We start from the raw sequence: 12,238 nt of genomic DNA on the forward strand, positions 1-12,238 counted from the left end.
ACCACCTGACACAGTGGCTGGTGAGGGTGCAGAATGGTGGCTGGCAAGATGGGCTGGCACACAGAACGGTGGGTTAGAACAGGCATCAGAAGACCTGGGTTTGGGTGATGGCTGTGTCCCTTCCTTGCTGTGTGGTTCTGAGTAAGACATTCAAACCTCACTAGGCCTCAATATTACTTGGTTGTAAAAAGAGGAGCAATAAAGTACTTTTGCTGCAGTAATTCACAAAGGTTTCTATTTGTTTGTTTTTGACTGTTTTATTTTGTTTTGTTTTGTTTGAGACAGGGTCTCACTGTTACCCTGGCTGGAGTGCAGTGATGCAATCACAGCTCACTGCAGCCTTGACCTCAAGTGATCCTCTCATCTCAGCCTCCTCAGTAGCTGGGACTACAGGCATAAGCCACCACACTTGGCTAATGTTTGCATTTTTGGTAGAGATGGAGTTTCGCCATGTTGCCCAGGCTAGTCTCAAATTCCTGGGCTCAAGTGATCTGCCTACCTCAGCCTCCCAAAGTGCTAGTATTACAGGTGTGAGCCACAGCCCCTGGCCTCACAAAGTATTTCTGAGAATCAAATGTTTGTATCTTTAATACCTAACAGAGTCCCAGGCATGTCATGAATACTTTAGATGTTCTGTATACAAATGACTTGTGGGATACACTGAAATTTGAAAACTGTGGAGTGCTGTGTAAATATTTGCTATTTTATTGCCTTAAAGGCTATTTTATCAATGCCTAGTCTGAGCTTATTCTGTGTTATGGAAAAAAATTTAACTGTTTAATCCATGTTAAAGCAAAATAGCTTAGCTCCTATGGAAGAGAGGTTGCAAACTACCGAGTTGGGTTTCGTCAGTGACCGTGACAGATAGGCTAGTCCTCCGCAGGGGTTTGGAAGAAGTGAGGAACAACACAACATTCAGGACAGCTCTAGGCAGCCATTTGGGAGACCCAGCAAAGGCTAGAGAAGGCTTTGAGCAGATAGCTTTGCAGAGACATGTTTCTACAGAAGACAAAAGGGTGAATGAAGAAAGCGGTATGCATCAAGGAGGTGGAATTTAATATTTAACAACTCTATTCTAATTATAACAAATAGAACTTATAGGCCCAAAGCCAGAGAAAATAAAGAGTGGCTTAAAGACAGCAAATGATAACCAAAGAAATGTTGAGAACATGAACGTCATCACAGTTATAGAAATGACAAAGCATTCCTTAGGCACTGCAAAGTTAAAAATATATTTCTCACTTGGTTTATATCCTATTTCATAGTTTGTATTTATAAGTGAATTCAACTACTTTAGGATTACTATTATAAATAAACAAGCATAATCCCTTTTTTTTTTTTTTTTTGAGACAGGTTCTCACTCTGTCATCCAGGCTGGAATGCAGTGGCACAATCATAGCTCACTGCAGCCATGACCTCCTGGGCTCAGGCAATCCTCCCATCTCAGCCTCCAAGTAGATGGGACCACGGGTGCATGCCACCATGCCCAGCTATTCTTTTTTATTATTTGTAGAGATGGGATCTCACAATGTTGCTTAAGCTGGTCTTGAACTCCTGGGGCTCAAGCAATCCTCTCACCTTGGCCTCCCAAAGTTCTGGGATTACAGGCATGAGCCACTGCACCCGGCACAAACATAATCCTTTATAGAAAATCCATGGGAAATGAACTGGTGATTTAGCTTTTTTTCTTAATTATTAAAGCCTGAACTAAGTCAAATTAATGCTCTGAAATCACAAACAATGGAGAACCACTAATCACCCAGGCAGAAAGCAGGAGGAACTAAGCTTCCTCCCTAAAAATATTTGCCCAGAAACACTGGCTCTTTCATACTGATGGAAACATCAATGTGGTGGTCATCAACTGTGTTTGGTTGTCTGCCACCCTGGGGTAATCAGAGTCAATGTGCTGCCAGGGAGGGAATAATGGCTCAGGAAGGGAGCTGAGGGCTGCCCTCCCACCAACCTGGCCTTGAGTGGGAGCTACCTTTGTTGTCATGCCAGACCCTCAGCTTGCAGAGGTGGCCCAAGCTCAGCATGTCAGGGAAGTTGAATGTGTCCATGTTGTTCCGCTCAAACTTGTTCCAGTTTGCCGACTGCTTCAGGGCCAGTGTCCCACTATCCCCGTTCTCCCCGAAGATGATGATGAACACGTTGGCATCAGTGCCTGCTCCTAGGGGGTGCACAAGGTGAGGCTTAGGGTGCCAGCCTCTTTGACACACAGTCCTCTTGCTCTGGCCTTAATCCCGGATTCCTCAGAGGAGTCAGGGGTACAGGTGGACAGAGTACAGACTCAAGAAGGCCAGGGGTGAGGTTGGAAAGGGTCAATTACTGTCCCGGGTCTCCAATTCTCTTCATCTTATCTTTGTGCCTTACAAAAGCTTTTGGTCTAACTGGAGTGATGGTCAGCAAGTGTGAATGGTTTAGTACAAAACTCATCTATTTCTGGGGAAATATATCCAAACTTAAAAGGCGTGTCATATAGGCTGGCTTTACAGTTTAGAAACATAGGCTACCTCCTGCACAGTGTGGGTTCAGAAGGAAGCAGGGAAGTTCTGTGTTCCCTAAATCTGTCTCTGATTGACATTCTACACTAGAGCTTCATATCATTTGCTTAAGCCAAATACAGGTATTGGCCCAAGTCAAAAGCAAATGCTTCTGGAAGGGGTGACCCAGTGAAGCTTTTCTGACACACATCTGTGGTTATCAATGAATTTATTATCTTCTGAGTGCATCATAAAGGGATGGAGGGGTCTGAAAACATGTGACACTTGGAACTTTAAGCAATAGGGGTGAAAGTTCCATTGTGAGAATAGGAAGAAAGGAGGTACCCCCAACAAAATTTACTAGCTTTATTGACCTATCATTTATGCCTGAGATCCTACTATGAGAGCTTCATTTATCTGGCAAGAGGCTTCTCTGTTGAAAATGTAAGCTACCATGGCCAACAAGTTAATCCTTCATTCACCATTTATAATTAATGTGATGAGCTTGCCAGATTCCTTGTAATGGCTCCTGGAGAGCAGGCTTGGGATAGGGGAGTGTAGGTAGGAGGTACTGCCCCCATGCCTGGATGACAGTGTGTTCCCTCTCAGCTCCTGGCCTTTAACATGTTAGTACTTTTGATTAGAAGGCCCTTCCTCTGGGTGCCCTGTCTGCCTGGCTTCTGTGTTTGTCTTTCTGGACTTGACTTTGGCATTGCATCCATCGGAGCGTCACCACACTGCACTGTGGTTGCTCCAATGAAGGTCAGACCTGCAAGGTTTGGGCAGCACATCTGTATCCTAAGACCCACAGCCAAAGCCGGCACATGGTAGATGGCCACCAAACACATGGGTCCGAGCATGCCTGAGGTGCATGACACTTGGGCGAGGGGTGCCAGGCAGCAGAAGGAAGATGGGAAGGCTCTGCATCAAGTGCCTGTACCATTTCCAAAAGTGCTGACCATACTCCCCAGTAATGTTCTCCCCTATTTCCCCAAGGGAGGAGGGAGGGAACCAGTCACTCCCTGGGAGGAGATGCTTTGTCCAGACAGAAAGCTACACACTGTGGAGAAAACTTGGATTGACTAGATTTTGGAAGGCCTTATGAAGAAAAATGCCCTGACCAGAAACCAGGGCCTGAGCCTGAATTTGAGGGTTGGAGTGGTAAGGGAGCGGGAGGTATGAGGGACCCACCCAGGATGTCACTGGTCTTAACTGCGACGGTGTAGGAGGTCCACTCCATCATTTCTTCCTCATCGATAACGGCACACATTTCACACACCAGGGTCTTCTTGCCCTTCCGCTGGGACAGCCAGTCTCCATAGTAGAACATGGTCAGGTCTCCAGTGTTCATGTTCTTCAGTAGGATCTGGGGGAGAGGGAGCCACCATGGGAATGCCCTGCCCTCCCTCACCTCCACCAGCACCCCCTGGCTCATGCAGCCCCTCCCCGAATCCCAACCCTGGAGATCCCAGACCTAAGACAAGCGCTTGCGACTGAGACCCACGGGGTGTGGAAAGGGCCTTTTCCAGGACAAAGGCCCTATCCTGTGTGCCTGGCATGGGATTTGAAGTCCTTACGAGGACTGCCCTAGCTTGGGATTTGGGAATGGGCAATTCACCTAAAGGTGTGTCCTCAGAGGTGCCTGTCACTGTGCACAAGAGATGTTTGCTGAAAGAGTGACAGAAAAACAGACCAACCGAGCCCCTGTCAGCCACAAACACCTGGGAGCAGAACGCTGACATTTGCGGGTTAGTCCTTGGTGTGGGCACCATATTGTTGACTCAAGAAAGTCTGCTAATGGCTGAACAGGGGAGGAGGAGCCTGAGGCGATGCAGGACAGCTGGCCTCTGGTAGACGAGGTTGCATGGGCTGACTCAGGTAGGAGACTGCAGGGCTTTGTGTTATGGGTGGAACTGTATTCCCCCAGAATTCATATGTTGAGTTCTTAACCCACAGTCCCTCAGAATGTGACCTTATTAGAAAGGGCATTGTTATAGGTGTAATCAGTTCAGATGAGGTCATTAGAGTGGGCCCTAGTCCAATCTTATACCACCCAGACATGCACCCAGAACGCCATGTGAAGACTGGCATGATGCTGCCCCGAGCCAGGGAACTGCCAGAAGCCAGGCGAGTGGCTCAGAACAGATGTTTCTCTAGAGCCTTCAGAGGGAGTGTGGCCCTGCCGACACCTTCACCTTGGACTTCTGCCTCTATGACAGTGAGGGAGTAATAAATGTGTGTTGTTCCAAGCCTCTAGTCCATGGTGCTTTGTTATGCTGTCTGAGACTGTAACACACATTATGTAAGGAGGACCGGCACAACACACAAGTTGGCATGCCTAAGACCTCGTGTGACACGGAGGCTGCAGGAACGTCATCTTTGTCAGCATAGTCATTGCCTTTATGAGTCTGGTGCTGCAGATGAGGCTCCTCCTGGCTGCCAGGGGCCTCCAGCTTTGGAGCCACTCTTAGCATGGAAAGCCCTTGGACTCCTAACATCACAGTGGTTCTCATCAAAATGAGTGCAGCTTGGCCCTATGCCCTGGACACTCTTCTCTCTGCCCTGGAACAGCAAGTGTTAATGACTCTCCTCCGGGCAGCCTGAAGGCACAGAGCCGCACAGCTGGGGAAAGTGAGGAAGTGATGAGAGGTCCCGAGAAGGAGCAGCTGCCTTCCTTTCTTGGTGGAAACTGAGTCTGTGGCCATGTGCATGTATGTGTGTGCATATGTGCCCATGCATATGTATGCTGGGAAAAGCGGGAGGATGGAGGCAGAACTAAGAAATCCCATGCTGCTGTGGGATTGAAGATCCCAGCATCCCATCCCCAAGGCTGGCTTCAGCCCAACTGAGAGCTCAAGGATCCAGGTTCCTCAGGCAGGGTGCTGACGGCCAAGCTCAGACTCAGAGGCCCACAATGGAAAAAGAAGCAGCTGCCTAACTCCATGATCACAGAGGCCCCAGTAAGCTTTCTGCCATCCTGCCTGAAGTTCCCACCATGGCAGCCTCTCTCTGCCCCAGGCCTTGCTCCTCCTCTCTCAACCCTCCCAGCTGCTGTCCTGAAGGAAGCCCACACCACCCCTCCCCTTTCTCGGGTCTCTGTCCACGTAACGTTGACAGCTCGTGTTGAATTACCTGACAGTTGCTTCAGTTCTCACTGGACACAAATAAATAAAACGACATTCTCTGATTAATTCATGCCAAAGGGCATACTGGATCATATGGGCTGGGTTCATGTAATGATCCTCTACAGTGACATTTGTGCTTTAACAAGGTCCATTGACAAGCCAGAGGAACCAGGGGAAGGGGTGGGTGGTGGCTGGAAGGAAGAGTGAGGGTCTAGACATTTTACCCTCTCCAGGAACCACTCCGGCCGACTGCCCAGGCCATCAATCCGGATCCGCATCTTGGTGAATGGAGCAATGTCTAGGATCTCCATGATGAAGGTGTCGTTCTGCTCCCGCTCAAACCTGGGGGTGGAGAGGAGAGGCATGAAGAAGGGAAGCTGGCCACTGGGGAGGGTTGGGGTGGGCCAGGCCAGAGGCCAGGTTTGGGGTGAGGGAAAAGATTAGGCCTTTACTCAGCAGCCCCTCTACTCTCAGCAACTCTCCACCAGCCCATCTCTTGCATCCCAGATGTGTTCCTGAAAGACTGGGTTAAGTGAGTTTGGCTAGTAGAAATGGCCCTGAACCGAGAGGTACCAGTGCTGGGTTCTAATCTCATTCTACCAGTCACCTAGAATAGTCCTAGTTCCTTTCTAGAACTTGGTTTCCTTACCTGTGGTCTGGAGAATAACACTAGCCCTGCAATCTCACAAAACTGTGATGGAGACCAAATGGATGTGAAATCAACCTAAAATGGAAAAAGAATTCCATACCTGAAAAGCTTTAAATGAGATTCTGTGCATGACAGGCCCGTTGCGAATGGTGGGGCAGGCTGTGCACTGCACAACTCTAGATGGCATCGTTCACATTTTTCTATTTGCCATCTGCAAAACTGAACACAGTGCCCTGAATTGGGTAATGCTACAGCCAACTGTAAAGCAGTAGGCAAATAGAAGGTAATGCTGCTTTTGTTGCTATTATTATTTTCCTGCTGAATGACCTCATCATCTCAGAGATGCTCTATCTTTATTCCTTACTGCTCTTCCCACAGTGCCTCATGTACAATTCGACCTTCAATGCTGACTGATTGCTTGACTGCTGACTGATTCCAGATGATACTGCTGATAAGGCCCTCGGGGTAATGCAGGTGGCACTGGAGATGTGGCTCTGCATGGCAATCGTCGTGCTTCCTTGAATACAAGACATATTTTTATGTCTTTTAAAAACAGAGGCCATAGCCGATGGCGGCTGAGACTTAAATATTGCAAACTGAGAACTAACTACTGCTAGTCTTAAAGGTGGTGGTGAAACAGAGACAATCTCTTCTGACAACTTGCTCTGTGTGCATTTTACAATTATTAGAAGTAAAAAAGTTATCCCAAAGTCAGCCCCATATCCCTCCTCCTCTAATTGAAGCCCCATCTGTCCCTCTGGGCATAATGGAAACTGTAAGGAGGTGCTCATGTCACATTCATGTCACACACTGAGATTCTCTCAAATAATCTTTCAATTCCTTACTCTTGCCAGGAGCACGATTTTGCAGATCAAAAGAGCTTTAGAATTCTTTGCTTTGCATGTCTCTTTAATTTTCACTCTTTGAATTTAGCCAAGTGTCTTCATTTTATGGAGATTTTATGGTGGGACAGGTGTAAGGAAAAGGGGAGGAGAAACAAGCTTTTCTTCTGGAAGACTGCAAGGAGATTACATTTACCCCCTCACCCTTCATTCCAGGCTGAACCCCAATTAACCTGGATGGACTTCCTCTCTTCGGTGTAAAACCATCTAAAGTGAAGGCCCTTATTTGTCCTTCAGTCTTCCCAACTCACTAGCCACATCCTTCCAGGTGCCCCGGACCCCCTCCAGACACCTCAGTTGACACACAGTAGGATTCCCACCCTTTGGAGAGGAGCCAGCCTTTGATCCAGGCCTTCTGCCCCTGGTTCACAGGGACAGGGCTGTTGTGTGGCCCAGGATTTTTGCTGTTCATCTACTCAAAGGATCCTCTGCTCAGCAGCTGAGGCAGTGGTGTCTAGGAAGGGCCCCCTTTGGCTGCCCCTCACGTCCTTCCCCTTCCTATTCTGGTTTCCTTCTGTTCCTGCCTGCTATGAAAGACTGTCCTTAGGGAGGGCCCAGCAACCACTCCCTCACTGGGCTCCATGACTGAGCACAGCCTGAAGGCTAAACAGGGCCAAAGGCTTAGGCTGGAAGGACAACTATTTCATGGGAGAGTTTTTGGCATTGCAACAAAGCCAGGGAAGGGTTATGGTTAGGGACCCTGGGAGAGGGCTGGCCAGCAGATGGGGATGGATGGTGTGGGGTCTAAAGCCCATCATGCTGGGCAGCTGCTCAGGCAGTTTGTCTTTGTGACATCTTAGGGGCATAGCTGGGGCTCTCAGGATTGGCCAGGGTCAGAGTGCCAGTTTTAGCTTTGCTCTAGACCACCCTCCTTCCAGTCTGAAGTTCTCCATATCCAAGGCCATTGAGCCTATGCTTGAAATCACCTTTGAAAAAATTATAACAGAAAATTTTGGCAGTGAAAGAGATCTGATTTAATCAACCGCCATCTTGCCTTTAGCCTTCAAACTCCCCTTGATTCTTCCTGGGTTTGGGTCAAGCTAACTTTGGGAGACGTTTAGTGTGTAGTTTAAACGATAATAGCCCTTCCATAAAGTTAAGGAAAGACTACCAGCATAGGAGGATGAGAGGAGCCTGAATTCTGCTAAAACATAGACATAAACATTGCCAGCCATTATTACAGATATGCACTTCCCCAATTACCCCTGCAGATAACAATATCGCCATTTTAAACTGAAGACTGGCCTTTTGAGATGTCTTTTCAGGTTTTTTGCATGTCTGATGACCAATGGCTCCACCTGGACCTGCCAACAGCTCTTGTGGCCCCACCCAGAAACGACTCAGCATGCAATGAGGACCATTTCCCAAACCCCTATAATTGTACCCCCAAACCAATCAGTAGCAAGCACCCATTGCCTAGACACCCCCATTTCTTCTCCCAAACTATCCTCAAAAAACCCTAGTCTCTGAATTTTCAGGGAGGCTGATTTGAGTAATAATAAAATTCTGGTCTCCCATTTAGCCAGCTCCACATGTGTAAAACTCTTTCTCTATTGCAATTCCCCTGCTTTGATAAATCAGCTATCTCTGGGCTGTGGGCAAAATGAACCTACTGGGTGGTTCCATGCTTAGACAACTCTACTGATGGGGCTCCATGGCCACCCTTGCAGCTCTTTTCCTCTTAGGACATCCATGGCCAACCTTTAGTAAGTTTTTGTTACATTGAGTTCTGCCACCAGAATGAATTGTTGAATTGTCAACATCTGACCAATCTCAGTGCCTCTACTCTCTTCCCTCTCTACCCCTTTGAAACAAACCACTGGATCTCTCTCTTCTCCAGGCTCCTCAATGGAATACTATGCAGCAACGAAAATGAGCAAATCACAATCACACTCAACAGCTCAGGAAAATATGAAAAACCTGATGCGGAGTGAAAGAACTAAGACATAAAATAAGATATATGGCCTGATTCTATTTATGTACCATTCAAATCCAGGTGATATAAAAGCCTATCATTAGGTATGAAATCCAGGTGATATGAAAGCATAGCCCCATGAGATGGAGATCAAAAAAGAAAGGAAACAAGAAAATGTTTACCTTAAAAGCTGAGAACTGTCAAGATTTAATTTCTTGGCCTGAAGGCAGCATGGAGGGTTTACATAAGTTTTTGCTTTACAAGTATCAATAATGTATGTACTTTTACATATATATGTATGTTCATGATAAAATGTTTAAAAATGTAAATGTCTCTAGAACCTTTGACTGTTCTTCATGTGACAGAATTTTCAGATCCATGCTCTGTGGATTGTAGCCCCTGTGATAGGCTGAAAAATGGTCCCCCAAAAGATATCCGTGCTCTAAATCTTGGAATCCATGTATATAACTGTATGGTATAAAGAAAAGGGAGGTCGTTGCAGATGTAATTAAGTTAAGAGGCTTGAGATGGGGAGATTATCCTGGATTATTCCAGTGGGCCCTTAATGTAATCCCAAGAGTCCTTATAAGAAGGCAGAAAGAGAGAGATCAACACATACACAAAACAGGTGGGATGTGAAGATGGGGCAGAGATGGGAAGACCTGGCCTTGAAGGCTGGAGTGATGCAGCACAAGCCAAGGACTGCTGGCAGCCACCAGAAGCTGCAATGAGTGGATTCTCTCCCAGAGCCTGCAGGGCACATGGTGGTGCTGACACCTTGATTTCCACCCACAGATTCTGATTTCAGATTTCTGGCCTCCGGAAAAATGAGAGAAGAAAATTATGTTGTTTTAATTACCACTATGTTTATGGTAATTTTGTATCACCACTTCAGGAAATTAATATAGCCCAAGTGATGTGACTGGAAAACTTTGGGACCAGAAAGCAGGTAGACAAGGGGAGGCTGCCTTGGAACTCACACAGAGAAAATTCCAAGCCTGGGGTTGGTGAGCAGCAGGGAGTTGTCTTCAGTGATGATGTAAGTGTCCATGGAGGCTGAAGTAACTGGGACACAAAAGACAGAGCCTCCAGTCCCAGGCTCTGCTGATCTGGGCTCCTTAGGGACCACTGGGAAAACTGGACCTTGTGCATCCCCTACGAGACATATGAGGTGATGGGGAGCTGCATCTCTATCTTGTGGGCATCTTTGCTGTGGTTTGAGAGTAGAACAAGGTCAAATCTTAAACAGATTCTAAGTCTCTGCTATTCTTGAATGCCATGATCAGACCTAGTACATATCTGCCAGTCTCCTCTTAAAGGGCAGCCCTTGAGCTACAGATGGTGCTTTGAGAGGGGTGCCCAGCAGTGAGTGCTGGAACTTTTCAATTGCCTGACTCGGGTGCCCCTGGATGGCAGCAGTTCCTGGAACTCAGCTTTCCTTCCTCTTCTCTCAGACCACCATCATTCATGCTGTCCCCTGGGACTCACCTCCAAGCTCTCTGAGAAGGACTCAACCTTCCCACCCAAGTCTTCTGCCCATGAAGTCCCCAAAGATAAGCCCTTTGCAGTCTCAGAGCTTTATTGCTAACAAGATTAAGATTCAAGTGATAAAGATGTGGAAGAGAGAGTCAAAACTTACAAGCTTACTACAGCCCTAGACATGGTCACAGCCAAATATTTCCTGACCCTTTCCTGAAAGGGCAACTGGAATCCCATTTGAGTGTCTGTCCTCTGTTTCCATTCCCTTGAGCTCAGCCTCTTTCCATGCTCTTTGTACTAAGGGTTAGCGAAAGCAATAGGCCATCCTGAAGGGTAAACCCAGCAGAACTCTTTTGTGACACAAAAAGGGACCCAAAATCCTTTTTGTGTCCAGTCCAAGGAAGCTCCCATTTCACTAGGTTTCTACTGGGCCTAGGCATGACCCCTCATGGGCATTTACTTCCCGCTATAGAAATATCACATTTCTTTGTCTAAAAATAGTTTCTACACCCACTGGACACCAATCGCCTCAAATCCCTCTGTTAGAGACTCATCTCCTGAGAGTATGCATTACCTTTTAGGGCATCATATTTTCTGAATGCCATATTAATTCATCAGCATCTCATGGGAGTTAATTTACCAGAACCATTTTATCTGAAGTGGCAAGATGAGAAGTTGGGAAATTTAGCTGGGGAGTGGGATAGAGTGAACTGCTATTGGCTATTGTAAGCTTTAGCCCCTGGGTATAGCATCTGACTGCAGGAGCGTTGCAGCAGGTAGAAGCCTCATGATACCTTCTGTGTGAATGCATGCATATCTCAGCCTCATTCTGGTCACATACCATTTGAAAGTATCACCTTGCACAATAGCAAGCTGTGCCCATGACACATGCCCGGTGGGTCTTTCTATCTATCTTCCCTAGTCAAGATACAGGCATTCTTAACAAGGACTTCAAGACACAGGTGAAACATCAGGCCACACGCAAATGAAAAAATCAAAACATGTCTCGGGTAACAGCTCTGAGCTTGCAAACCAGGGTAATCAAGAAATGATGGCTCTCCTCACAAAATAAATCTTTATTCAGAAAAAAAAATCTTTTAACTAGCAAGGTGGCTCAAAGCATTTACAATATGGTTGTATTTATAATGATGTGATTTTCCAGCAACATTTTTGGAATTTAGATACTTCCAGAAACGAGATGTCTCTTCCACCAGCAATTAAGCCTCGTACATCTGGAAAACAAGTTGGAATGTAGGAGTGGGATAGTTAATCAGAGAAAATCCAGGAATATGGTGTTGGGTAGAGATTAGAGTCACAGTACAGAAATAAAGACTATAGGAGACTGAATATGCAAACAATAGTAGCCAGACCATGTATGATAACAGAACTCTGAGCTGCCTCCTCTGCAGCGACCATCCCAAGAAACCACGGTCTCTACAGAAATTGGTCCAGAATGGTCAGGACTTGGGCAATGGCCCCCAGCTTCCCTATTTTGTCCCTGCTCCCAACTCAGGACTAACCAGACCGACAGACCAAATCATCCAAATATGCTCCCCAATGCAATCACGTATGAAATCCCGATTCTAGCTACCCTACCTCCAGCTTTACCACGCCAAAAATAATGCTTCGCTATAAAGCTCCTCCTCCTCTCACAGCCTTCAAATCTCTACCAAACCAAGTGATGG

General features: G+C 46.7%; 1 protein-coding gene across 15 annotated transcripts in view; it reads right to left on the bottom strand.

Moving 5' to 3' along the window:
• Window positions 1-12,238, bottom strand: part of LOXHD1 (lipoxygenase homology PLAT domains 1) — a 183,771-nt gene that overhangs the window by 27,964 nt on the left and 143,569 nt on the right. For all 15 annotated transcript variants that reach the window (XM_063699192.1, XM_063699193.1, XM_063699194.1 and 12 more), the window contains 3 exons: window positions 5,833-5,950; window positions 3,675-3,849; window positions 1,985-2,170 (listed from right to left, as the gene is read on the bottom strand). In XM_063699192.1, the coding sequence (XP_063555262.1) occupies window positions 1,985-2,170; window positions 3,675-3,849; window positions 5,833-5,950 (479 nt within the window). The remainder of the gene's footprint in view (window positions 1-1,984; window positions 2,171-3,674; window positions 3,850-5,832; window positions 5,951-12,238) is intronic.

The sequence above is a fragment of the Gorilla gorilla genome, chromosome 17 (assembly GCF_029281585.2).
Source record: "Gorilla gorilla gorilla isolate KB3781 chromosome 17, NHGRI_mGorGor1-v2.1_pri, whole genome shotgun sequence".
Classification (NCBI taxonomy): domain Eukaryota; kingdom Metazoa; phylum Chordata; class Mammalia; order Primates; family Hominidae; genus Gorilla; species Gorilla gorilla.